Source organism: Pseudorca crassidens, chromosome 10 (genome assembly GCF_039906515.1).
Source record: "Pseudorca crassidens isolate mPseCra1 chromosome 10, mPseCra1.hap1, whole genome shotgun sequence".
Taxonomy (NCBI): domain Eukaryota; kingdom Metazoa; phylum Chordata; class Mammalia; order Artiodactyla; family Delphinidae; genus Pseudorca; species Pseudorca crassidens.
In genome coordinates, this window is record NC_090305.1 from 44,171,349 (window position 1) to 44,198,675 (window position 27,327).

The 27,327-nt window shown below is 39.1% G+C and overlaps 1 protein-coding gene across 32 annotated transcripts in view; it reads right to left on the reverse strand.

Annotated features, from left to right (window-relative positions):
- Window positions 1-27,327, reverse strand: part of DST (dystonin) — a 499,741-nt gene that overhangs the window by 156,817 nt on the left and 315,597 nt on the right. For 18 of the 32 annotated variants that reach the window (XM_067753487.1, XM_067753485.1, XM_067753482.1 and 15 more), the window contains 24 exons: window positions 27,007-27,102; window positions 26,387-26,514; window positions 23,227-23,320; window positions 22,771-22,925; window positions 21,260-21,722; window positions 21,050-21,178; window positions 20,820-20,897; window positions 20,580-20,741; window positions 20,386-20,490; window positions 17,656-17,751; window positions 16,691-16,816; window positions 15,937-16,089; window positions 15,594-15,748; window positions 15,261-15,387; window positions 14,608-14,791; window positions 13,519-13,676; window positions 12,430-12,608; window positions 11,360-11,498; window positions 10,342-10,535; window positions 9,022-9,184; window positions 8,092-8,175; window positions 7,270-7,377; window positions 6,650-6,748; window positions 418-3,072 (listed from right to left, as the gene is read on the reverse strand). In XM_067753487.1, the coding sequence (XP_067609588.1) occupies window positions 418-3,072; window positions 6,650-6,748; window positions 7,270-7,377; window positions 8,092-8,175; window positions 9,022-9,184; window positions 10,342-10,535; window positions 11,360-11,498; window positions 12,430-12,608; window positions 13,519-13,676; window positions 14,608-14,791; window positions 15,261-15,387; window positions 15,594-15,748; window positions 15,937-16,089; window positions 16,691-16,816; window positions 17,656-17,751; window positions 20,386-20,490; window positions 20,580-20,741; window positions 20,820-20,897; window positions 21,050-21,178; window positions 21,260-21,722; window positions 22,771-22,925; window positions 23,227-23,320; window positions 26,387-26,514; window positions 27,007-27,102 (6,030 nt within the window). Of the gene's footprint in view, window positions 1-417; window positions 3,073-6,649; window positions 6,749-7,269; window positions 7,378-8,091; window positions 8,176-9,021; window positions 9,185-10,341; window positions 10,536-11,359; window positions 11,499-12,429; window positions 12,609-13,518; window positions 13,677-14,607; window positions 14,792-15,260; window positions 15,388-15,593; window positions 15,749-15,936; window positions 16,090-16,690; window positions 16,817-17,655; window positions 17,752-20,385; window positions 20,491-20,579; window positions 20,742-20,819; window positions 20,898-21,049; window positions 21,179-21,259; window positions 21,723-22,770; window positions 22,926-23,226; window positions 23,321-23,438; window positions 23,865-26,386; window positions 26,515-27,006; window positions 27,103-27,327 lie in introns of those variants that run through there. The other 14 variants (XM_067753493.1, XM_067753507.1, XM_067753505.1 and 11 more) reach the window with 2 other exon arrangements.

Sequence of the window (27,327 nt, forward strand, 5' to 3'; positions counted from 1 at the left end):
ATATTATTTTGACAGTCTGAAGTTTAAACTTTAGATGACAATTAAGGTATTAAAATGTTATGTCTAAAAAAGACAGGAGGTAAAATCTGTCCACAAAACGTGTTAGAAATTAAAGTTAACTGCTTGGTTTTTCTAGTTTTTTTTTTTAGGGTCAAATTTTTTGGAATAGAATCCCACAGATATGACAGGATAGCCATGACCTCTGTGTTTTTCATCTCAAACATTTAAAAATTGAAGACTATAGTTTGTAGTAAAGATTCAAGTAAATCACTAGAAAATGATAGCATGATTTTCTGTTGGACTACAAAGAGCCACTCACATTCAACATGGTTAAAAAATGTAGCCTAGCAGAGAAAGGAAACAAGAGTGGAAACCTGACAGAGGGTAGCTGACAAGGTTCCAGAATCCAGGGTATACCTCTAAGGGTGCCAGAAGCGTCACCAGGTCTATTTCACACTTGTCTTCTTGACACCTGACAGCATGTCTGGAATTGTACAGACCTTGATTTCTTAGCTTCTCGATTTCTGACGGTCTTGCAACAGGGTTCATCTCATCAAAAGTTATCTGTAATTCGGTGCTTGTTTGAGAAAAGTATTCAGAGTAACACTGCTGACTCTTCTCTTTCTCAACCGGAGCCCCTGATGGCCCGCCCTGGCCCTCCTTCTGCATCTGTTCAGCACCCCGATGTTGCCATCTTTCCTCCGAAAGCTGTGGTTCCTGAGTCCACCTCTGTAGAGGGGACCTGGCCATGGAGGGAGAGGAGGAGAAGTCCCCTGGGCGCTGATACTCCTTCACTGCCATCTCAAGATGTGTCTTGAAGGCTGGGTTCTTTTTCTGGATTTCACACTGGAGCATCACTAACTGATGCTCCTGTTCTTTTATCTGCTGATCCATCTTTTGCTTCAGGTTTTCCACCTCCCGTTTCTGGGCGACCAGCTCATCTGTGAGCTCCCGACATTTCTGGTAGTGATGTGCCTCCCCATTCTGCCCTCGGTGCATCTGCTCACGATATTGCTGGAGCTGCCTCTCAAGTTCTCGGATATTTGTTTCACAGAGCTTCGCGTTCTCTTGTGCCCTGAAGTTTTCCCGCTGGAGAGACACAAAGTCAAGCTGGATGCCCGAAATATCATGTTCCGTGATAACTTTGGAGTCCATCAGTTTTTCCATCTTTTTCCGAAACTCCTCTGCAGAACGTTTGAATTTCTCAGATTCCTCCTGAAACAGAACCATCTTCCTGTGGGTCACCTGCTCCTCTAGGACCTTTAAGTGCAGTTCGTCTTGCACCTTTTTCAATCTGTCGTTCAGGTCCTGCACCTGTGCCCACTGCATCTGCACTGCCTGCTCCCCAAGGCGTTTCTCCTCTTTGGATGCACTTAGCTCAGCACTCAGACTTTGCACCTCCTTCTCCGTGTTCTGGATGATGAGGTCCTGCTGGTCGCACTTCTGCTTAAATTCACTCACTAAATGTTGACTTTGGGCCAGGTCTTCTTCCAGGCATTTGATCCTCCTCTGGAAATCCTGTTCCGTTTTCGTCTGTTTGTGCAAGTGTTTGTTTGTGGCACAAAGCTGGTCTTTAAAACCATCCGCCTGGATTTTCAGTGCTTCACATCTTTGCTGGATGGCTTGTTTCTCTAAGACCACATTTGCCGATTCTGCCTGAATTCTCTCCATCATTAACTTGGTTTCGTTATTCTGCCTGGTGAGCTCATCCACTTTGTGCTTTAGTGTGTCTGCACAGTCATTACTTCTCTCCAATTCCTCTTTAAGCTTTTGGATTTTCGCATTATTCTCCTTTTCGGCTTGAATATTTTGAAGCAACTGCGCGTGGCTTTTCTCAAATTGTTCTTTCAGGTGATCTGACTTTCTCTGGCAGGATCGTGCTCTTTCGCCAGAGAAGTCCTTGTCATCCTGCAAAGAAGTAACTTGTGAATTTAAATGCTGGATGCTCCTCTTGGTGACGGCCTGTGTCCTGGTGATCCGGTCCACCTCCCTCTGCAGCTTCCCTTTCTCCTCCTGCAGAGATTCCAGTTCTAGCTCATAGTTGTGCTTTATCCTCTTAAGGTCATTGGCCTCCTGCCTGACCTCTTCTGCCTTCCCTGTGGTCTGGCTCAGCTGCCTGTCCAGCTCCCTGAGCTGCCGAGAGAACCCCTCCTCTGCCTGGTCCTTCCTTTCCAACTCCAGCTTGAGGCATCTCAGTGCATTGCTGGTTTCACCCAGTTTTTCTTTGAGCAAGCGAGCCTTCTCCTCCGATGAAGTTTTCTTGAGCTGCAGGGCACTGAGTTCATACTTCAGCTCCCTCATGTCCTTCTCAGCCTTTCTATCGGCCACTGTCAGCTCATCCACCTGCTGCTTCAGTTCCTCAGCCTGGGTGCTCGTACAAGCTGGCAGTGGGTTTTCTTTGTACGAACTCTGCATCTCGATTATTTTTCTTCTGGCTTCCGATTCAATTTTCTGCTTTTCCTTCAGCTGTTTCTCCGCCACCTGTTTCTGGAACGTGAGGTCTTTCTCCATCTGCTCGACCAGCTTCAGGAGCTCCTCTTCGTGGTCCTTCTTTCTCCTTAGTTCCTCCATCAGCTTATCTTTCTGTTGCTCCACCTCGTGGAGGCTGGAGTCTTTCCTCTTCAGATGGTTCTCCAGGGCCCTCCTGGTGGCGGTGTGCTCCTCCAGCTGTTTCCGGAAGCCACTCAGGTTCCTCTGCACGGCCTCCCTCTGGGCCTCGGCCTCGGCCGCGAGCCTCCGCACGCGCTCCAGCTCGCGCTGCGCCGCCTCCTTCTCCCCCTCAACGGCCTCCAGCTCCCGGCGGTACCTCTGGGCCTCGCCCTCCGCCCGCATCTTCTGCAGGGTGATGTCCGCTGCATCCCTCTGCTGCTTCCTGAGCTCGTTCTCTGCTGCCTCCCTGACCTTTGGAAGCTCCTCCTCAACCCGGGACTTCTGCTTCTCAAGCTCAGTCAGCATCCTCTCCAGCTCTGTTATCTTCCCCGTGAGTTTGCGATTCTCCAGCATCGTCGCCTCCTGCCGCTGGAGCAGATCTGAATACACCCCGTGCTCAGAAGCCTCCTGACACCTTTTCATCTATGAGAGACGTTCAGAAGGGTCAAACCCATTCGACTCCAATCTGTCTTTAAGAATCTGAAGCCATGCTCATGAAAGGACTTACACAGACCAGTGAAACCAAAGGCAGAACAAACCCCACCACCAACCCCACCACCATCTGCAGAGAAGAAGCTTCAGAAAGTCAACAGTCGGAGAAGACAAAAAACCCTGCGTGTCAGGTTTTCTAAATCAAGGAATCTTTTCTTTCTTTTTTTTTTTTTGGTCTCTTAGGAATAATTCTGCTTTTAAAATTAGCTAGCTCAGAATTTTACAGCAAGAAGGAAGCTTACAGTATGACCCTCACCCCAGATGAGGACACTGAGGTCTAGGGAGGTTAAATAATTTTGAAAACTCACACAATAGGCAAGTGACAAAGTAGGAACCAAAATTCTCACAACAGTCCTCTTTCTGCTCTCACACACAACTCAGTCCTGTGGGCTGAGAAGAACATACAATGTATAGGAACTGAATGACATTAGAGAATTTAGTTTTCATTTTCTAGCCCAATGGAAATTTGAAATGATATTTACATTCTCCTGTCTTAATGGTGAAAGAAGCAAGATACAGAACTTTGGAACAGAGAGCCAATTGAGGAAATAATACTTAACATAAGGAAGGAGGAAAATTATATAAAAATCTGTAGTTTCTACAATCAAATGCCTCACTAATTTATATTTGCCCTACTATGATACTTACAATAGTCAGAATTGCTAATGCAAAGGCACCTATAGTCCCTGGTGGCTTTAGAAAAGATGTGCTTCATGTACTCACTGATTTTGTTGTTGTCCTTAATGACATGGCTCATATGAATCCACTTTGACAAGAACCTTCAGATACTCCATAAACATAAAGATATTTGTTAAATATAAATGCTTGTAAAAGTGTACTTAGGGATTCAGATCCAATTAAGAAAATGTGTTTACTCTACTGATTACAGAATCAATCTCAGCTGGGAGAAATACACTTGACTACAGAACATGATCAGGGCTAGTTTATAATCACAATTTAATTTCTCTTTATTAATACCAGAAGGTTATTAGTGTCATATCATCAGCTCAAAATCATCATAGTTAGAAATAATTTAAACAAAAGGAGGGAAATTATTCTAAATAGCAGATTTTATTTTCATTGAAAAGTCCTGGTAAATCTCAAGAATTTAGTTTGTATTATAGACCATGCATCTTATTTTTCTTCCTCTCATTTCTTGATCCCCAATAATCTTGATGAGAATTTTAGATGTTTCCTTTGCTAACCTAAATATGATTTTTAATAAGAATTCATATGAAAAAAAATCTCATCACAGCCTGCAATATTTAGTGTTCTATTTTCTTTATTTTCTTATCAGGGTCAACTCTCAGTGATACTGAAGCATTCTATCTGCTTACACATTAGGTGTTCAACATGTTTTCAGCAGATGATTTCTAAAAGGGTCTTTCTCAATTCCTCATCAAACTCTGTTTAAAACTTAGCTGTTGCTCAGAAGTTGTGAGTCCCTCCCTTTTTTTCTTGGTCATGTTCTAAGGTTTAAAAAAATGAAAATTCTCTCAGAAAAAAATGTCTGTTGTTAAACTCTCAGTGTTTTGGAGTCATTTTAGTGACTGATAATAATCTCATGTTGCCTGGATAACTCTGAATTTTTTAGCAAATATTAGAATAATTACTAGAAACAATTTAGTCCTATTGCTGATTTGCTTTCTTGTATATCTCAAACTTATTCAAATAAAAATAACTTCAAGTTTTATCTAAATGTTCCCCAAGGAGACATGCTGTCCTTTAATCTCAGCAATTAACATTTAATATATTTTGTGATCAACAAAGACTGGAGAAATATCTTTATCCACCTATCTATTACAGACACTCTACTAATATTTCTGTAACTAATTTGGTATTATCTTTGAAATTAACTTGAATCCCTCTTTGATTTCATGTTTACCATGGAAAATTCTGCTCTCTGACCAAGATCTCTCATGTGAGTATAGATAGACCCAGTTTCAGAAACACTACTCTTTGGAATCTGAAAACTGAGCTATGTATCTTTTGTAAGATATTCTATTATTAATATCCTTAAGTGGTGAATTTTTAACAAGGAATTTTAAAATATGCTTTAAATTATAATAATCTTTGCATGGTCTTCCATAAGCTACATTGTTTTGACTTTAAATTCAACATACTTTTATATTTCAAAGGATGACAAGCATAATTTTGGATATATTTCAGGCTTTTTGAAATATCTTTTGGTTCTATCAACTTCTATTCTACTTCATCAGATACATTGAGCAAATTGGCTCATATATGTGCAGACATACATTGTAAGAAAGGGAAGGGCTTAAATTATTTATATTACATTTAACTACAAAATACACAATTTAAAAGATCTGTATACCATTTAAAATGGAATCATATATATCTCTTAAAAATTAAGAATGTAAAAAAAATATGGACTTTCCTTCATAGATGAGAAGTGTATGCCAATTATTTGAATGTGAAAATATTCTGGTTCTCCTTTCTAAACCCAAAGGAAGTTAGTTATAAAGACTTGCAAGTAGCCATGTTAGTGATTTAGTTGCCGAAAACTATTAACTCTGAACAGACAAAAGTAGTTTACAAAAGCGGTCATAATTTTAGAAACTAAGAAAGCAACATCTATTAGACATTTACTACCATTTTGGTTCTCTCATTATATGAATGGAGTTATACTAAGTACAGTCACCTACAGAATTTCAACAACGGTCTAATTTAAATGGCTAATGCCCCACAATTTACTTACTACAGCATTTGGTTTACTATTTTTGTCTGTTCTGAGGTTAGGAACAGAAAGCACATTAAGATAATAGAGCAGAGCATACTTTCAAAATTAGATACAATAGCCTTTTATGAAAATATATTCCATATATTCCATAAATAACTCCTTATTCTTTCTGTTTCTGAATATATTTTAAATGCATAATCAAAGGCACTGAAGTTCTCCAAATTAGAATGGTATTTAGTCTTTTTAATATACACCATATCTTTTTGGCAAAGCTAAAAACAAAACCAAAATAACCCCCCCCACAATTCTTAAAAAGTACTACCATTTTGTATAAACACCTGCTACTTCTAACTTAATGGCTTTCATGTTTTAAATCCTTGAAGATGTAAATTAATTTAAAATGCATAAAACAAATGTGTTTATGTAATATTTCTGCAGATATCATAACAGTAGTAACTATACTTCAAAGAACAATACTTCTCAACTGTGAGAAAACTGAAAAACATTCTGCTAAACTGCCAACATTCCATAATTTAAATAGAACCACTTAACGACATTAACGCTCTCATACTAGAGATCTAGAGTAAAAATAAAATTTTTTTTTTCCTAAAAGGTTGTTTCTCTTTTTTTTGTAATGTTTTTCAGTTCGAGAGAATCTTAATAACAAACCAAAAAATCCTACGCCTCTACTGTTTTTCACTGTAATTTTATAATTAATCACTCATACATCAGCTCTCAACCACGTGAGTTTATCATGAAACCCTCCCGTGGCTCCTTTTCAGTAACCTGCCCATGGTTAATGGTTACCTCCTCCTCCTCCAGACGCTTCAATGAGTCCCCAGCAAATTTAATATATTGTGTCATGAGGGTGACCAGAGCCGTATACCGGGTCCTCAGGTCCATGAACTGCAAGTAAGGAAAAATAAAAATAAAAACAGAATCTCCAGTTGCCCTAAATGAGCTGAATGAACACTGAGTAATAATTAAAATATTAACTAGTCTATGGGACAGGGAAGTTCACGACTCCCCAGCAATGATAACCGAGTAGGAACGAGATTACTGCTGTGCAAACCACAGTGATGGCAAAATCCTCTTCTAAATTTGATCATGATACACATTTATTATTCTCTGCAATTCATTCATCTTGAATGAAGATTTTCAAAGGTTTTTTAAAACCCTTAATAAGATGCATTGTTATAGATAGAGAGCATCTGTTTGGGATGATGGAATGTTCTGGAAATGGATTGTGTTCAAGGTTGTACAACATTACGAATGTACTGAACGCCACTGAATTGTATGCTTAAAAATGGCTAAAATGGTGAATTTTCTATTATGGACATTTTACCACAATACAAATATATAAATGTAAAATTGCTAAGGTGTTGCTTCTCTCTTTTACACCCTCCCCATCTCTGGACGGGTATCACCTCTTGAATGACGAGGTCTGCCGAGCTCTGCATTCTCCGGCGTTTCACTGGAGACTTTTGTTGTGAATCCACCATAGCCCGGTAGGTCATAGTTTGTAATTCGTAGTCCTGTATAAAGGAAATGGTAAGATTAATTAAAGCAAAGCACTAACCCTTCATTCTATAGTGATTTGATGCAGAGAAAGGGCATCTACTTTCACTGAATAAGTCAAGAAAATATTGCAAAACTACATTTTCAAGAATCAATCCAATCCTGACATGTTTCCAAGGTGGTAATAAAAATCAGAAACATTTAGGGTGGCCAGGAAAGTTCCTAAGTCTCTTTAGAAGTTCATGGAGACATATAGGGACAGTGTGCCAGTTATTTTCAGCCTCCCTCTCCTCTAGTTAGGAAACGGGACTCCAGATCTGAATGGGTGAAGCTGAGGTGTGGTGACTTAGAGCACAAGGTAGACGTTCTCCCATGGAATATTCCAGCAATACTTCCATGGAGTACTCCAGCAATACTTGCATGGAACACTCCAGCAAGGAGGGGAGAGGGGAAGCAAAATGGTAAGAGGCGGATTACAGAGCTACATTTTATTCTGGTGCACATGGGGGTGTGGCCAGGCTGTGCACGTGTGTGACACAGAGAGAGAATGAAAGAACCAGGAGTCATCACGTGACTCACACTTTCATAAAGAATTAACAGATAAGTGAAGATTCTCTGTTTCACTTTTTAACACAGACTGAATGACCTGCAAAGGCTTTAAAAGTATACCGTAGAAGCACCTCCCTGAATATCTGAACATGAAATCTGATGCAAGGAACTGGTCTTCTCACCTTCACTGCAGTGGAGTACTGCTCTGCGTATTTCTGACACTCATCCATTTTGCTCTGTTTCATTTCTATTTCAGACACCAGCATCTATAAGCACACACAGGTTAGGAGAAAAAGGACAAGGAACCCTATACTATCCAACAACTTGAGATCTCAGGCACTAAGAAATATCTACATCACTTAAGACTACAGCTCTCTACCCCACTGCACTTTTTCTTTTAATTGTAGCCTTTATTTATTGATTGATTTATTTATTTGGCTGCACCACATGGCTTATGGGATCTTAGTTTCCCAACCAGGGATTGAACCTGTGCCCTCGGCAGTGAAAGCACCAAGTCCTAACCGCTGGATTGCCAGGGAATTCCCTCTACCCCACTGCACTTAATGTCATCTGCCTCATTGGGTAAAGCCCAAGCTTTCAAGATTAAGCCACTATGTGACACCCCCTCATGAGGCTTCCAAAGCAGAAATTACTAAACTCCATGGGAATTATCCACAAGTAGACTTGAAACCCTTATCCCCCACCTAATCCTGATCTAAAGAGAGCTAGAAATTACTGGCCCTCAAGATGGAACAAAAATCTCAAAGCATTTAACTCTTGGTCACATGTGGCTGTTTAATTTTCTATGACTAACCATTTTTTTTTTAAATTTAGGATCCCATGAAACTATTGCAGCCAGCAAAGTACCAGAGACATTTCCATACCTACGATTAAAGGATCATTAGAAACTTGAACTGTCGCAACATGCAACTTTCTTAAATCAAAATAAGGGATGGATGTAGGTTTGAGTGCAAATTTTTAACATTTCTGATTTATTCCCTGCCTTCCTTGAAATAGTTGCTGACTTATCTTACTAACAAGAGAAAGAAAGGTCAAGGTCTGAGTGACCAAATGCAGACACAACCCTAGCACAAGGAACTGTGTTTACACACCTTCTGTTGATTCAATTGTGTGGCTAGGGTTTTACTGTTTTCAGGCTGGTTTTCCTGAATCTTTCTCTGAGTAGTTTCAACTTGCTGGATCCAGTCATCTAAAGGGTGATAGGTATCTTTGTAGTATTTCAGCGACTTCCCAATGCCTTCCAAGTCCCGTAACCTAAGAGGTTAACAAAGGAATAGTCACGGTTTCCAAGAGTAACCAATAGGAAGGTGGAAGGTGTAGAAAAAAAGGGAGGGACAAAGTATTACTGTCCTAAGATGCACTAAGCACAACAACAGGGGTGTGTCGAGAATTCGAGGCCACAGCATCCCAGGCCCATCTCCAAGGGCACCTACACTGCCTTGGGTTGAATACAAATTCTTTTTCTCCAGGACTTGTGCAATTTATCGGTACTGATTATTCTAGGGACAAGCCCGAGAGACTAAAGCTAAAAAGCTAACCATAATAATTATCAATCAGCAAGTCTTGAAGACCTAAAGTTTGCAGCAATGGCAGTTCACTTCTGAAAAAATGACATGGTAGCAATGAATGGTTCAACATGGACTCAGAGGGTACTTTCTAGGAACTGTGATTAAACACCCCAGTTTCTATGATTTTAAAACCACTACATTAAACCTACAGATCATGTATTTTAGAGATTAGATACTAAATATTTAAACATAATTTATTTCTCACAAATGGTACTATATAATAAATGCATTTTAGCTGCATTAATAAAAACAAAAAATGAATGAGAAGGAACACTATTCCATTTCTTTTAAGATGAGCCCCCAAAACCATCCCATTTCTTTTCACTTTTTTATTTCAGTCAGTGGGCAAATGATTTTGACTTTCTTGTCTCTTTGATTAAAATGAGCATTAGGACATTTCAGTTTCTTTACGCCTCCTGTCTAGTATAGATGCTACATCCGGCCCTAGGAAATGCATGACCCACCCTCCTCTTACTAAGTTATGGTTATTTTGATATTATCAGTGGTAATAATTAGAGAATTCTCTAATAATTAGAGAATACATTGTTTTTTCCTTCAGAAAAGGCAAGTAGATTAACTATATAAATGCCAGAGTACATAAACAGTTGTAATAACACAGAACAGAAAAATAACTTACTTGGAAGTTAAATATCTTACTAAAGGCCACCCTATAAAAAAGAAATGTAATTGGACAGAGCTCTTGCAATTAACACAATTAACTACATATGGAAATTAACTCTATGGAATGAATTACATACGGAAGTAAAAAGCCTAATACATTTAGACTTTACCCAGTATGCAGAGATTAAATCTGAGCTAAAACTGAATGAAAAGGGTGCTAACCTGTTGTCAATCTGAGCATGAACATTCTGCCACCTCTCAACCAACTGATCTGCTTTTTCTTTGTGCCAGTCAAAGTCAAGGTCACGCTCTTTGTAGGTTTTAAACATCTCATCACTGATGGTCTTTGCTCTCTGTAGCTCATCCTCCAGTGCATGGAAGACTTCTCTTTTTTCATCCACTTCAGATCTCCATTGCTAAAATAGATCAATTTATAAAGTTACAAAAACGTATCAACCGCTCATTGTGTAAACACATTATTCACCTAATTTTACCATTCATTTACAAATGACTGCTATAAAATCAGACAATGGAAAGATATCTTTCATATACAAAATATTACATTAGCTTGAACCTTATAAAATTGCCAATATTTGACTGTACTTTGACCTAAAAAAACCAACAGTTTTATAGAGTTCAGTCTAACGAAATTTGCACATCAATAAAATAAAATATATTTCATAAGCAAGTCTGCTACCTCGGTAAGTCTTTTTCATTGTTTGTTTTTTAAATATCTACTGATCTCATTGTTTAAAAATGAACACATGCATTAAAAAATCACTGAGAAAACTTCTCACAACTGGTTTACAATATCTTTACTCAGAGCTTTATAAATGGAAGAAGAGAAACAGACGAGTATAACTATCAGCCTTTTTCCTTCTTAGATTAACTACTCTACTCATCTTGATTTCTTAAAATAACTGCCTCTTTCCACAAGAAAATCTATTACCAATAATTTACTTTTTAGCTTCAACTCCTCTTGCTGCTGACATGAACAGACTATAAAAACCTACTGTCAAAAAGATCCAAACTTCAAATGAAAAGAACTCACCTCAAACTAAAAATGAATGAACACACTCATTTACAGTAAGCCATGGTACTACAGAGACAGGACATGGAATGGACAGAAATGTATTCAAGTTCAGGTATTTAATGCTTGATGTCTGAAGACCTGGGCCAAGTGCTAGAGAAATACTTTTAAAGGATAATCTTAAAAAATAGCCAGCAGTGAAAGGCATACCTTTAAAGTACTCATTAGATTCTCAATGTTATTCTTGTCAGCTATAACTGCTTCCTCTTCACACAGTTTAGTTTCATAGAATTTTACAAGGGCTTCTGCAGCATGAGTGTTTTTTAACACCAAGTTGACAATTTTCAACCTGAAAAAGAGAATTAAACAACACCCCCTTTTGGTAAGTGTTTATTTTCCCACAATACAGTCCCAAAGCACCATGAGGGTGCATGATGCAGCATGGTCTTCATCCCGAGACACTGACACTTTTATTACAAGATTAACATCCCACTAAGTAAGTCAGACAGAGAAAGACAAATGCCATATGATATCACCTATATGTGGAATCTAAAACATGACACAAATGAACTTATCTACGAAACAGAACCAGATTCACAGACATAGAGATCAGACTTGTGGTTGCCAAGGGGGAGGGGGTTAGGGGAGGGATGGAGTGGGAGTTTGGGGTTAGCAGATGCAAACTGTTATATACTGAATGGATAAACAACAAGGTCCTACAGTAGAGCACAGGGAACTACATTCAATATCCTGGGATAAACCACAATGGAAAAGAATATGAAAAAGAATGTATATATGTGTATAACTGAATCACTTTTTCTGTAGCGGTGACTCGGCAGTAAATAACACAACACTGTAAACCAACTATACTTCAATAAAATTTTTAAAAAAGGATTAACATCCTGCTAACGGTCTTCTAACAGAACCCATGTCCTGCCCCCACAGTGGTCTTCAGCAGGAGATTCCAACAGCAGAGGGGCTTCTTTCAAACGTAATTTAGACCAAGCCTGGGAGGAAAGTTCTATAGGCTACAACAGCTGAGCTACCAAAACTACAGGCAACATGTGGGAAGATCATTAATGCTCTAGTCTCTGAAGCTCACATTCCCTTTCAGCATGAAGATGCATCATAAGTCCACAGAAATATTTAATATATTTGTTATTAAGAAAAATATTTTGTATTCTTAAAAATGAACATTTTTGGCTAAACAGCCTATATATATAAGTGGCACTTTTATGAAGCCAGTTTAGATGATTTCTATTAAGGCAGTGGTTCCATACTTCTCTATGTAGGTGGAGGACATGGAATAGACGTGGTTCATGCTCTGGACGACCACGCTGAGCTCGGATCGCAAGGTGGGAGCCGTGGAAGAGGCGGCCGCTTGACTGAAAAAGTCGTCGCATTTACTCGTGATTGTGGCCAAATCGCCTTTAAGTCGCTCCAGCTCTTTCTTTAGTTTCTACACAACAGAGAACAAACATGAGGATTAGGCTATCACTCCAGATGGTGTCTCTTTCTTCAAACACTTTAAAAATACACATTTCCCATTATGACCCTTAACTTAAACACGTACGTATTCTTTTTTCTTAATTGAAGTGTAGTTGATTTACAATGTTGTGTTAATTTCTGCTGTACAGCCAAGTGATTCAGTTAAACACGTACATACATTTTGTTCATATTCTTTTCCATCATGGTTTATCACAGGATATTGAATATAGTTCCCTGTGCTATACAGTAGGACCTTATTGTTTATCCATTCTATATATAATAGCTTGCATCTGCTAATCCCAAACTCCCAGTATTTCCCTCCCCCACCCCCCTTCCCTTTGGCAACGACAAGTCTGTTCTCTATGTCTGTGAGTCTGGTTCTGTTTTGTAGATATGTTCATTTGTGTCGTATTTTAGATTCCACATATAAGTGATAACATACGGTATTTGTCTTTTTCTGATTTACTTCACTTAGTATGATCATCTCTAGTTGCAAGACATTTACATATTCTTTACTTTTACTTTATCAAAGAAATGAAGCCAAAGTAGTCAAGTTTCATAATCAATCATTCCCTCACTGTCCATATCCTCGGGCCCAAACATCTAATTCAGTGCTTGTGCATCGAGCAGGTGAGAAACTGTGAGAAGCCCTCGCAGCCTCCACATAAATGGGTGAGAAAGCACGTGTTCCTGTGTTTACCCAAGTAAGGGAGAGAACTGAATTACAGAATCCTCGTCTGCCATCAGCGTTAAGTACATAGGCAGACCTCACCAAGTGACCCCTGGCAAAGGGAGCGTGTGAGAGGTCGCAGAGTCGACAGTAAAGGTCATTAAGACAGTAATCTGTGCTAATCTTGTCCCCACGCGCTTCTCATCCTTACCTCCTGCTCTGAGATTCTGAACACGCTTTCGTGAAGGTCGTCTCTCTCCAGGGGGGTGCGGATCTGTCTGATGAGACGGTCTTCACAGCTCTCAAGCCGAAGCCTGAGGTTTCGGACTTCAGAGATGTAGAGATTATAAGCTGATTCCTCTTGCTCCTCTGTGAAAACAAATGTAATGTTTAGAAAATACCTCATTTTCTATCTTTTGGATGTTCTCGTTCATGATTTAACATGGCAGTTTTTCTACTACTAAAACACAGCTAGTCAAACTAATGTTACCAGTTATCACCACAAATCCACCCCAAGGATATAAATCTTGAAATTGTGGACATTACAATTTATGAAGATTTAATAAAATTTCCCCAACGCCACTTAAAGTATCAATATGTGATTTATGATGTCTAAGGAAAGTAATATATTGCTCTGTTTTGTGTTCACAAAAATATGAATTATGTTAGTAGCAGATTAGTAATAAAAACTAAATTAAATCCTTTACAATGAAAGGTAAAGATTATGTTAATGTTTAAAAATTTTTTAAATAGAGTATTACTACTAAGTTTTTTTGGTCTCTAAGTTATATCAAGTGTTTGGAATAAAATTTATATTTAACAAAAGTTAACAAGACAAAATCTTTTCCTTCAACCCCTGTATAAAGTTCAGGTTTGGTTATAGGAAATCTCTGACCTTTGCTCTCAGTTTTGCTGTGAATCTAAAACTCCTCTAAGAAAAAGTCTTTAAAAAATCCAAGTTTGGTATACGGAAAAATAATTGAAACTTTTCTGAAACTAAAAGATCATCACTCTGAACATTACATTGCAAAACAGTGAAAATGTTTAAAAGTAGATACACTAAGAATTCATTGTCATACGACTTGGTTGACATCTTTTTATTAATTCATCATTTGGAGATAACTGAATCCCTCCTTGAATCTTCCTACCTCAAACAGGCATTTAATGTTCCAATCATTGCTTCTACCTATTACAGGTGGACTGACAAAATATACCTAAGACTGAGATTCCCATTGATAGCAGAAAATAGCCTGGACTAAACACCCATGGAGAAAAAAAGGCAAGGATTCCCATGCTTTACCTCTTTCTGCAGATTTAAGAAGTTCTTGATAATACTGCTTACACACATTAACCTCCTTTTCCAGTTGTGTTATATCTGAACCTGAAAATATTTGGGATTCCTGGCTATCTTCGAGAAAATCTTCAAAACGAGACTGTAGATTACTCAGAACTTGCTGATGTTCACCAGGTAACATTGTCTTTATCTAAAGAAGACCAGTGATCCATTATAGAACTAAGAGTAAAATTTCAAAAGGACAGATCTCAAGTGGGTCTCATGGGACATGAGTTTATGTTAATAGTCATAAATAGAAAACCACTGGAAATTAATTTTTTCTTCATTTACAATCTTAGGTTTTAAAAGATGAGAAAAAACAAGACTATAAAATTTAATAAATGAAATCAAACTACACCCATCTCTATATGCCCAAACACTATACCGTGTCTCCCAATGAAAATGTAAGCCCTGAATGAAGTATGGGATTTCCAGATTCCCCAGTCCTTAGAAGATGCCTCGTATACAGCAGACATAGGACAGATATTCATTGAATGAATGACTATTATCATGGATCTGCTCGACTCCATCTTACCCCAGAGAAAATACAAAACCCACCCCTCGAGACAAGGGGCCCAAATCTTTGGACAGGTTAGGTGGATGTGCAGATTTATACTTACTGAAGCCACATTGCTAGCTCGGATTCTGTCAATTTCATTGACGAGATAGTGCCAGGAGACCACACTCTTCATGTTTATGTGAGACTCATGCCAAAGGGTCAGGACGTTCTGATACTGCTGCTCAATTCTGAAATATATGAAAGAAAACTCAGATTCAGCCTTTCCACTCCCTCTGAACACATGCTACAATTTTTCTTTGTGTTTGTGACATATACTAGGTTTCCTAGTTCTAGGTCCTCCTGATCCTATGAGCCTTGTCAAAGCACTGATTGTTTCTTTAACCTTCAGAGAATTCCACAGCCAGGCCTACATCTGGAGCTAGTGTGCACAAACCTGTTTGCAAAGTCGACCGCCTCTTTATTTGGAGGAGGGACACTGAAGCACACAGACGGGACCATGGCTTCGTTCCCAGTGGGGCTGATGACCTTCCACTTAGCACGATGAGAGTTGTTCGCCAAAACACATTCATCATCTTTGAAAATGGTTATCTGGTTTTAAAAGAAGAACAGAATAACAAGATGAGGTCACTGTGGTACTCATCTTTTTCCACATCCAATCTTGGGATTTTTTTTGTATTTTTGAGGTGGAAAACTTTACCACTAATGAGCAATATGACCTCATTTTTTAAATATATGAACAATGCCAGAATCCGGTCTGTTTCTAGGAGTTAAAGTACCTCAATTTGTCTGTAGTCACAGATGGCTTTGATCGGAATAGAAGTTTTGAGTGGACAGTCAGGATTTCTTGGCTTCAGCTGAATGATTGTTTTTGCTCTCCCCATCAGGCTTGCGACTGTGCTTTTATACTGCAAAAGCTCTTCTTTCTCTTCCTAGGGAATAAATCAGATGGATTTTAAAAGTAAAAACGTGTGCACTCTGTTCTTTTAGGGCTTTGCCTAAACGAACTTCTCCAGAAGAATCTTCCCTGACCACCTGGTCTAAGCTTTCAATCCCTCCCCACCCCCGCTGATATCTCTCTTCCCTTGTTTTGTTTGGTTGTTTCTTTCCTCCTTCGCATTTACCACTATCTAACATACTATGTATATTTACTAATTTATCATGTTTATTGAGCCCCATCCCCGGCATATAAGCAGGATTCTTGTCTGTTTTGTTCACTGTTCTATCCCCAGCACCTAAAATAGTGTCTGGGATACAGAAATGCTAACAAGTATTTATGGAATGAATGACTAAACACAGACACACACAACACAGTGAAAGCATTTTAAAATATTCAGGCAATCACATGAAAAACACTTTTGTTGTATTTGTTACCAAAAAACACTAAAACTGGATGTTTAAATGCTTGATTGAGGCAGAAATATCAAGAGTACCAATGAAACATGAAGTTCTGCACATAGAAAATATAATAAAGCACTAATCTAGTCCTCACTATACATCACTGATGAAACTTGCAGGTTTTCCCGTTCATACCATTGATTCCTGAACGAGGTCCTCCAGCTTGTGAATGCTGCTGGACCTGTCACAGCTGTACTTCCGCTGAATGGCGTCTTTTAGATTCCTCAAGTAATCCGTGGCTTCTTTGGCATCATTGAAAAACTAAGGAAAGATGAAAACTGGCAGTTAAAGTGTACGTAATGTCAGCAAAGCCCAGAGTTGTCAGTTTCGAGTACCAGAGCCCTGTGTGGACCCCTCCTACATGGGAACAGAATATGATCACAAGACAACTTAGCCAAAATCATTCCTTTAACCAAACACCAATTCTTGAACTTGGATGATGATGAATGAATTCTAACTGTCCATCCAAAGTTTATGTCTATAGAGATCAGACTGGTAGCTGCCAAGGGGGAGGGAAGGTGGGGGGGGATGGATGGATTGCAAGTTTAGGATTAGAAGATGCAAACTGGTATATGTAGGATGGATAAACAACAAAGTCTTACTGTATAGCACAGAAAACTATATCCAATATCCTGTGATAAACCAAAATGGAAAAGAACATGAAAAATAATATATACATATATATATAACAAAGTTTCTCTGTATACTGTGGTTTTGGTTCGATATTATTTTGACTGAACTTCTATTTCACTTTAGGGTCCAAACAACTGTTAATCAGGGGTGAAATTCCAAGAATATTTTAAAATTTCTGAAGAACAGAAAGAAAGCTCTCTGTAATGAAATAGTTCCTTAATAAGAGAAGCATGGACAAAATTAAGATTTTCTGACATTTTAAGCATTTTTAAAGTATTTCTTCCTTACTAGAATGCTTCCATTTACCCTGAAGAACATATATCCCTATACCCTACAAAGAAAACATTTTGGTTTCTTTCCCCTGAACACTACATACATGCATCTTAACAGTACATTATGGAAATGTTTTCTGTAACTCAGCCAAAATTGCAATACCATCGATCGACATGGTGATTCTGCCTCCATACCTCGAAATAAGCACTGTTATCCTTTATGTGCTTCTCTACGCACTGGCAGAGCTGCAGGATCCAGCTCCACTGCGTCTGCATCGCCGCTCGGTAGGCCTGACAGGTAAAACATAGCCACTGTTGCCGTCTGGACAGTAAGACACACGACTTACTTCTCAAGCATAAAAGACTCTAGTGTCTACATAGATGATGAGAATTCTTTAACAGAGTAAGACTTGAAAAATCGGGGTAGTCAAATGTCCCTCTAAACTATGAGTTTCCAGTTGTACAAAGCCAGCCCTAAAAGTTTAAATATAAATTTTTCAATCAGTCCAGTCACTTTCTTTCAAATTTTTAGCTTCTTGACATTTTTTTCTTAAAATATATGGAAAAAGCTAGCTCTGGCTGTTTGTCCATGAAAACCTCTTTAATATTAGAAATGGATGCAAGCTATCCCAGCTTTTTAGAAAACCAACCCTCCACCTGCCAACACTTGCCTATATGGCATCTTCAGATATGCCTCTTTCATGACATTTTCCTCCATCTTTCTTTTGTCTGAATTTTTCTATTACTGGATCATAAAATACCCCTCCTGACACAAAAATACATGGTCTGTAGTTTTCTCTGTCTTTGCTTCCAAAACTAGTCTGGAAGCTCTTGGCAGGGGTGGGGGTGATTTATTTGTTTGTTTTTACTGGGACTGTTTGGGGAGGGTGGAAAAGGGCATAAGCAATCCCTTATTAGTGTAATTCTGGAATTACATTCAAGATAATACTAGGGGGACTTCCCTGGTGGCACAGTGGTTAAGAATCTGCCTACCAATGCAGCGGACACGGGTACGAGCCCTGGTCGGGGAAGATCCCACATACTGCGGAGCAACTTAAGCCTATGAGCCACAACTACTGAGCCCACGTGCCACAACTATTGAAGCCCACGTGCCTGGAGCCCGTGCTCGGCAACAAGAGAAGCCACTGCAATGAGAAGCCCGCACACTGCAACGAAGACTAGCCCCCGCTCACTGCAACTAGAGAAAGCCGACATGCGGCAACGAAGACCCCAACACGGCCAAAAATTTAAAAATAGAAAAGATAATACTAGGAATTTTTATTTCATACGTTTTTACTTGAATATTTATTTACCACTTGGTGTCTCTTTCCTGAGAGCAAAAATATTGTAGAAAAGACACCTACTTACTAGAAAATACGCAAGAAACACCCTTTCATATTTAAGGTTCAGTTCACTGGCTTCCGGAAGAGGGCGCCCTTGATGCTCTAATGACTGTCTTATGTAAGCCTGTCCTTCCTCCTGGAAAAAACACTCCTGCTGAGCTCTGTCCAGGCAGCTTTTTGGGTGGAATGCATAAGGCAGCACTGGAAATCTGGCAACACATCTGGATCACATTACCTGCTCCCTCCAATTAAGCTACTTGAGTAAATTGGCTATAAAAGATACATCATGCATGGCCAGATTATTAGTTTCTTTTTCACATAAACTATAAAAGAGTTAATAATTAACTATTATCCATTGCCCACAAGACATTGGATGGGCCCATGGAATCATAAGGACAACTACGGCTTAATTTTATTGTTCCAGACTTTCACTTAATTAGACTAACAGCTCTACCTAAAAGTAATCAGGTTCACATCCACATTTTCCATTCCCATCAAAATTCTCAACCTACAATCGTATTTCCTAACAGCTTTCATGCCTCTACTCCAAAGAATATCTATCCCACTTTTAGTTGATCATCATAGAAAAGTATATCCAGACCCTTCATGATTCTAATTTCCTTTCCCTGGTGCCACCCTACCTTCTGTGTCTTTAACATTCCTATGCAGCATTTCCTGGGGATGAAAACCACATTTTTATATGAAAGAAGGTCACCTATAATATTCCCAAGACCACCAAGTGAGGCCTAGAATTTTATGAATCTTTTGTGTCATGAAGACTTATTTCAGTGAACAAAGACTCTCAGATCCCTTTCTTCAATTGCGTGTCCCATTGTTAAGCATAGCTTCATTTTTCTTCCTCTGGAAATACACCACATCTGTCCATGTTACATGCTTCTCGCCCTCTTACATCACCCCCTGCACATTCAGACAGTCACTAACTCTAACCAGTAAATATCAGGCCCCAAAAGTAAACACACCCCACCCCCCACCACCCCACAGGCAGCCTGATAAACCCTAGGTCAACCCTCCCCTTCTGGGTCTGAAATGTGTGTGTTACACCCTGAGGAAACACCTCACAAAACCGGATCATGAATACAATTAGTAAATTAAATAATAATAACTAGTACTTCTTGAAAACCTACTGTGTACCAAGAACTGAACTAAATAGTAAGAGTACATTCTTCTTCTTCTCACACAACTCTATGGGTTAGAAGCAATTTCCCCCATTTTAGGTAAGTGAATGGGACCGAGTAAGGTTACATCGCTGGGGCAGTGTCATATGGTTAGGAAGAAATATCAACCTCAAAGCCTGTCAAGTCAAGGTCCTTTACAGTTACTGTACTACATCTCTTTGGCCACAGGGGTTGACAAAGTACCTTTATTGGAAGTGATGAGTGGGTGACACACTTCAGCAGAACTGAAGGCAAATCAGTATGATCTGTCAGAAACATTCTTTTTGATTCAGGTTATAATAGAAGTTTAATAGTTTGCATTTTTCAATTTATCAACAATAGAAGAATCTGAAGGGTAATAATCAAATGTCTGTATTCCACTGTGACTATTACACTTTCTGACTTACCTCAATGGTTAATCGGGCTGGGTGATTTTCCAGAAGCAGCTGCTCTGCTATCTCCTGAACTGATTTAATATTTTCTTCCTTTTGATCAAGTTCTCTCATTAATTCCTAATTTAAAGAAACAAGCAAGAAATATGTTAGAAAATGATAAAACCTGAAATGCATTTTTAACATCTAGTTACAGAAGTCATACTCACAGCGTGGTAATCTTTTTTCCGGGCTATGTTGGTATTTCTTTCACTCCAGTCATAAGCAACTTCCCCCTCTTCTTTTTCATTCAACCAAATAAGCTCATTAGTTGCACGAGTTACAAAATTGTGGAGTGTATCAAGGTGCCGTTCCTGATTCCTGGATGTGTTCTTTACAAGGAGAATCATTGTAAGAATCGTGTCTTTGCCACATAGAGGTAAAGTGAACAGGAAGTTAAAAAAACTTACCAAGAGTTTTGCATACTGATTTTCTAATCTGTGCAACTTTTCTGCATAAGTTAGTTTAAGAGGTGCCGTCATCTGGATCTATAACATGGGATAAAAAGATGGCAAGGTTAGGAATCTTAAGGAATTCTGATTCACAAGCAATGTATCATTTACCCTGTTGCAACAGGGTCTTCATAGAAAGAGAGAACAGAAGCTGGGATGAAATACATACAGATTTCAAATTCACATACCTCACTGATCTTAGCTTCTTTGAGGCTAGATTCAAATTCTTCAATAGCTTGGTGAACATTTTTATGATTTTCTAAATGGCTTTCAACACTTGGCAAATCTGATCCCCATTCAGTGCGGTCCAGCTGCACCTTTAAATAGAAAGATATAAAGTTTGAAAAAGAAACTGGTAGCAATAAAGCCTGAAATTCAGGTAAAGTAAATATTTTTACCTGCATCTCATCAACCCAATTCAAAAGATCCTGAACAAATTTCATGTTGATTTCCTCTTCTGTTAAATTCTGATCCAGTAGAGACGACTTGAGAAGGGGCTTTCGGATCTGCATCAGCTTCAGAGTTTGCAGGGAATTTGTCTCCACTCCTGAGCTGAAATTTGGAACTAATCCTGATGGGAAGCCAGGTGTATATGCAGGAGTGACAGATGGGGTCAGGCGAGAAGTCAGCCCTGATGACAGGCCTGAGGTCACGCTGGACGGGGTCAGGGAAGGCGTTAGACCCTGGGTCAGCCCTGAGTTCAGACTGGCATTTAAGGTCTGTGCAAACCCTGAGTTTAAACTCTGACTGATTCCTGATATCATGAGCTTCGTCTGCTCCGCTGTCAGCACGCGGCCTTTGCTGTACACTGAGGAACATTCATTCCTTAAGGCCAGGATGTCATCGCGCAGTTTTGCAACCCTGAAAAGAAAATCAAAAGGGATAAGCTATAATATAAGAGGCATTTTTCTCAAAGAGTGAACTCTAATGTAAACTAGGGACTTTAATTAACAATAACATATCAATATTGGCTCATCAGCTGTAACAAATGCATCACACTAGTGCAAGACGTTACTAACAGGAGAAGGGGCTTTGAGGGGGGATATGGGAACTCTGGACTTTCCACTCAATTTTTCTATAAACCTAAACTGCTCAAATAAATAAAGTCTATTTTAAAATGTCATTGTAATCACATTGATAAAAGTTTGCATCACAATTTTTTTCACTGAATATTGTACTACAAGTACTCTGCATATTATCACGATTTTTATAACTATATTTTATAATGAACACAATTACTACACTATAATATGATCATTCTCCTACTATTTGACATGTAGGATTCCAAATTTTTGTTACTATAAAATATTTCTGACATGAACAAAGGCTTTTTTCCCTATATTTATTTAGATATTTTCTATATTTAGAATTACTATAGATTCCTAAAAGTGGACTTACTGGGTCAAAGCATCATTTATAATTTTTGCTTTATATATCTCATGTATTTAGATATTTACATATATAATATATATAGTATTCAACCTGAAAGGTTCCATCCCTACTCCCAAACCTACTTCTCAGAGATACAGATGTTTATGCACATATATTTCTTCCAATACTTTATTAGGAACATTTTCATGATAAGATAAACAGAAAACTGAAATGCTGACTTAAAAGATAATTTTCACATACTGTCCCTTTTTCAAATATCACACATGAATATTTCAACTGTATGTTAGTTACTACAGAGTTAAATATTATATGTATCATAAAATTTTTTTCTATTACTTACCTTTGAAGAACAAAACCTACTAAACACACCCAAATATGACAGAATTAACATGACACACATTTTCAACAAAAAGGAGCTTAAGAAATATTTCATAAAATTGTCACACTCTAAATTCTTAATGCAGGTGCCATGAAACAGTCACCCAGAAGGACAGGGCTGACCAACAAGCACTCTTACCTCTGTACCAACTGGTCTGCCTGGTAGTATTTTCCATCAATAAGAATCTGTACATCAATTACATGCTGGCGTAAAAGGTTCTCACATTCAAGGACATACCCGGCAATTTCTGCTTCATTCTGAAACTGCACCCCGGATTCTAATCTTTTAGAATCCTGTATTTTTAAAAGAACTCAATATTAATTCTACATTAATTAATTAATTAAACAAGTTTCAAAACTATAAATATAGTTTTCAAATATAAAACTCGAAGTATTAGAACAGAAGCTACTTGGATTTTCTCTGTTTTCCCTTTTGCTTCAAAAACATGTTTTCCCTCAAGAAAGCAAAGTAATCATAATCTTTAACAAACTTTGTTTCAGTAGACCAATCTACCCAACGTTATAAAAAGTTTTAGTTCATCCGAACACACTGACCCACCTACTGCAATCCCACCAGCTCCTGAAATGAACTTACAGACTGGAGAGCGTTTCGAGCAAGCATCAGTTTGTCTTCACAAATGACACTGCCCCTCTGAACTCGGCCGGCAATCTGCTGCAACATGTCCAATCTAAAGGAAGGAACGAGATAAAATAAAGCCTCTCCCTCTAAAGTCATAGAGTTGGCCATCCCTGAAAAATGCAGCCCACCAAAAGAAAAAACACAATCCCACACCAATGACTCCATACCTGTGTCCATCAAAGGATTCATTGCCAAAGCTAATGCAGGAATTGATCAGCGTTGGACCACAATGAACTGAGAGGAAATTTTCATTTGAATCAAGACTGGTTCGTGTGCTAGTCGTGTTACTAAACACAGAATCACTGCTACGGTAACTGTAACTACTGCTGTGCATTCTTATCCTTGCAATGATGTTCTTTCCTCCACCATTAAAAGTAGACTCAAAAGTAGACGGTCTACAAAAAGCGCTACTTCTAACGGTGAAGAGTGGCGGCTGAATGGTACAGCTTTTAATGGCTCCTTAAATATGCTCCAACGTGCATATTCAACACACAGCAAATAATACACTGATAGCTATTCAGAAGAATCTCGCCTAGAGCCATGGCTTTACTAGCTGAGGTCTGCCTTTTGTAGCCTGCACTAAAGCCCTACAAGTATGGACAAGGCAGGCTGACTAGGGCGTCACTGGAGAAGACTTGCCAAATATTTTCACCAAGAGTCATCCATTTGCAACTGCCTCAAAAACAACTCTGATGCCTCCCAGGAGCCCAGGTACGATTAGAAAAGGTTATTCCGGCAAATCATCAGCTAAAAGAACACAAAGAGTCAATCAGATCCTGATCACAGCTTTTTGGAAAAGGCCAGGTCTGTACTGAACACAGGGTTAAAAACTGATACTTACAAGCACCTATAAACAAATGAGTTTGAGGAGAAGCAAAGTACTTTTCCTTTTTAACCACCATGGTGTTTGTTGATTAGGTTAAATTAATGGAAAATTGTCCGTTTACCTTTCTTTATAGGATGAGCTCCCAGGAATGTTACGTCTAATCGTACTGAAGTTACTTTACATTTTTAAAAGCCAAAGTGCTAAGAAGAATATCAGTGCAATGCTTGCAAATTTAATTTGTCTGTGCTTATTTTTCCTTCCTGTAGGTTATTACCTGGCCTAAGATCATTGGCTCTTTCGCATCTGTTTTTTACACACTCCCACGCTGCACAGCTATTATTCTGCAATACAGAGTTAATGCCAAAAAAAAACTTGTTGCATCAAGAAAAATGAAGGCATTGAATCAGCCAAGCTCCTAAATATTTTCCTGTCCCTGACACTGCAAGGCCAAACTATTGCTTCTCCACCTAGAGGTAGATACTGTTCTTTTCACAAGGCAAGAAAAGGAAATTTGAGAGTGCCATGTCAGATATAGTTAGTAAAAAGAAAAGCACAAATAGTAATAGCAGCCAGCACCTAACATTTCTGAAGCAATTGTTACATGCCAGGAAATTAACTAATCATTTTACAGACACACTCAGAACCACCAAATGCAGTAGGTCCTATTACATCCTGTTTACAAAGGAAGAAACTGAAGCTTAGAGAGGTTACTGAATCTAAGATTACAGGGCTTGTACACTGAGCTAATAATTCATCCAGGATTGACTGGCTCCTAGACCTCGAACTCTTAACCATAGCATTCTTTCATTAACATATATTAAAATCCAGCTGCTATTCTGTCGACTAAAATCTACTGCGTACTCTTTCTGTGGCATCCTTTTCCACTCTTTCCCATGAGATGCTGAGCATCCCATCTGAACCACCCAGAATTATCTCCTCCATAAAAGGTTCATCCTGGGTATTTCAAGCTTGTTCTGGTTCTAATGATCTAGTTATGTAGACAGAATATGCTGCTTTAACAACAGTGTCATCAGTGATTTAATAAAGGCCTGACAAGTTAGACCTGCCCCTGTATCTTCAACACATTAGTTCATATTTCTTCCATGTGGAAGTTACGAGGAGGCGCAGAGAGCATCAGGATACTGATAGCAGGCAGGGTGTTAAGTGTTGGTGACACGAGGAACTACAAAAACAGGAATCTGTCTCCACGTTACTAGAGCTCACAACTGTAGAATGGGCAGCCCTTAACCAATCACAGACACAAATACAAAATTACAACGGAGATGACGGCTATGAAGGAGCAATCCATATAAACAGGAGGGTTATCACCAAGACGTCTGAACCAACCTGGGAGACTGTGGAAAGTTTCTGGAGGAAATTACATTGAAGCCGAGATCTGAGAAAGACGAGGAGTGAAGAGGGGATGAAACAGACTTCCCAGCCAAAGGATCAGACAGTGCAGAGATCTCATAAATGGGGAAGGCTGGGACCTTGGCAAGTCAGAGCTCCTGAGAGGCAGACGGCGTGACCGCACTGCAGAAGCGAGGCGGCGTGGGGCCATCGCCTGAGGGCGATGCCTGGCCTGGCCACCGGTCCCCAGGCTGTAAGGCCAGCCCCATGGACTCAGGCCACACAAGCCCCACACACCACAAGTCAGGCTGGGAGGTAAGGACTACCCCAGAGACACATCCATCCAACAAATGTGTCCTGAAGACCAAGCAGGACCTTCCCCGGCAGCTGGGTGTAGCGGGAGAGAAAGGATGAAAGTCAGTGATGTTTTCAGGGCAAAAAAGCAGAGAGGGAACTTAAGCTAGCATTTACTAAGTGTTCTCTAGAAGCGGCCTCACTGCCCTTCAAATAGAGGGTTCACTGCCCCGTAGAAAGAGGGCCGTAGCCACAAATACAACAAGAAACAAGATAAGTTCATGGTTAGTCTATGTTATGTATGGATGAACTTCTGGATCCAGGCCCTGGCAACTTTAAAGTCAGTTGGAGAAATTCTCATGGGTCATCCTGATTGGCTTTAAAACCGTAACCATCGTACAAGATGAGATTTCACACACCAACCTAGGCCCTCTTCAAACACTACTTCACCAAGCCCTCCTCAAACCTCCTGGAAGAGTTTCTAGATAAGAAAATGGAGAATCAGAAAGGCTAAGTGACTTATTCAAGGTCACACAGCCAAGTGAATGAAAAAGGTAAATGTTGGTCTCCAAAGCTTAAGTTCTTTCCATGACACAGGCTGACCCCTCCCACTGGACACCCAGGGCAGAGGCCATCCCCACTCACCTTTCCACTTCGGGACGAAGAGCCTTCTCCCTCTCAAGCATGGCAATGATGAGCTTTCCCCACTCCTTTTCTATGTCATTGGGATGATAACCTTGAAGGAGTTTGATGCGTCCAAATTCTATCCAAATCTAGAGAAAACAACAACAAAAAAGTTAATGTGAAGCAAAGACATAAAAAATTATGTTTCTTACATCAAGGTATATTATTAAAGATAACATTGGATACCTTATGATACCACTTATATGTGGAATCTAAAATATGACACAAATGAACTTTATGGAACAGAAACAGACTCACAGACACAGAGAACAGACTTGTGGTTGCCAAGGGGGAAGAGGGGTGAGGGAGGGATGGATTGGGAGTTTGGGGTTAGCAGACACAAACTATTATATATAGGATGGATAAACAACAAGGTCCTACTGTATAATAGCACAGGGAACTATATTCATTATGCTGTGATAAACCATAATGGAAAAGAATATGAAAAAGAATATACACATATGTATAACTGAATCATTTTGCTGTACAAGAGAAATTAACACAACACGTAAATCAAGTATACTTCAATAAATTTTTTTTAAAATATTACATTTGACAATACAAAGGAAATTTCTGCTTACCTCTAATAATTTATACAGGCGTTTAATTTTTGATTTTTCTGTCTCCTTTGGTGGAATTTCTGTTTCTTTAAACTGTAAATACTGATTATAAAGTGCCTAAAAAGAAAGGGAAAATAAATGAAGGGCCAAACTTCAAAGACCTGTTTTCATTATCACATAATGTCACCACTTCAAACGCTATTTACTCTGTCGCGTGCCCTCGGTGGCATTCCTTTATAAAACAGACACTCAAGGACGCTGCTGATTCCCAGCCAGTCGGTAACCAGGCTGTATGGGATCTGAGGAGGGTGTAATTATGGCTATGAGCCCTGATTCAACATA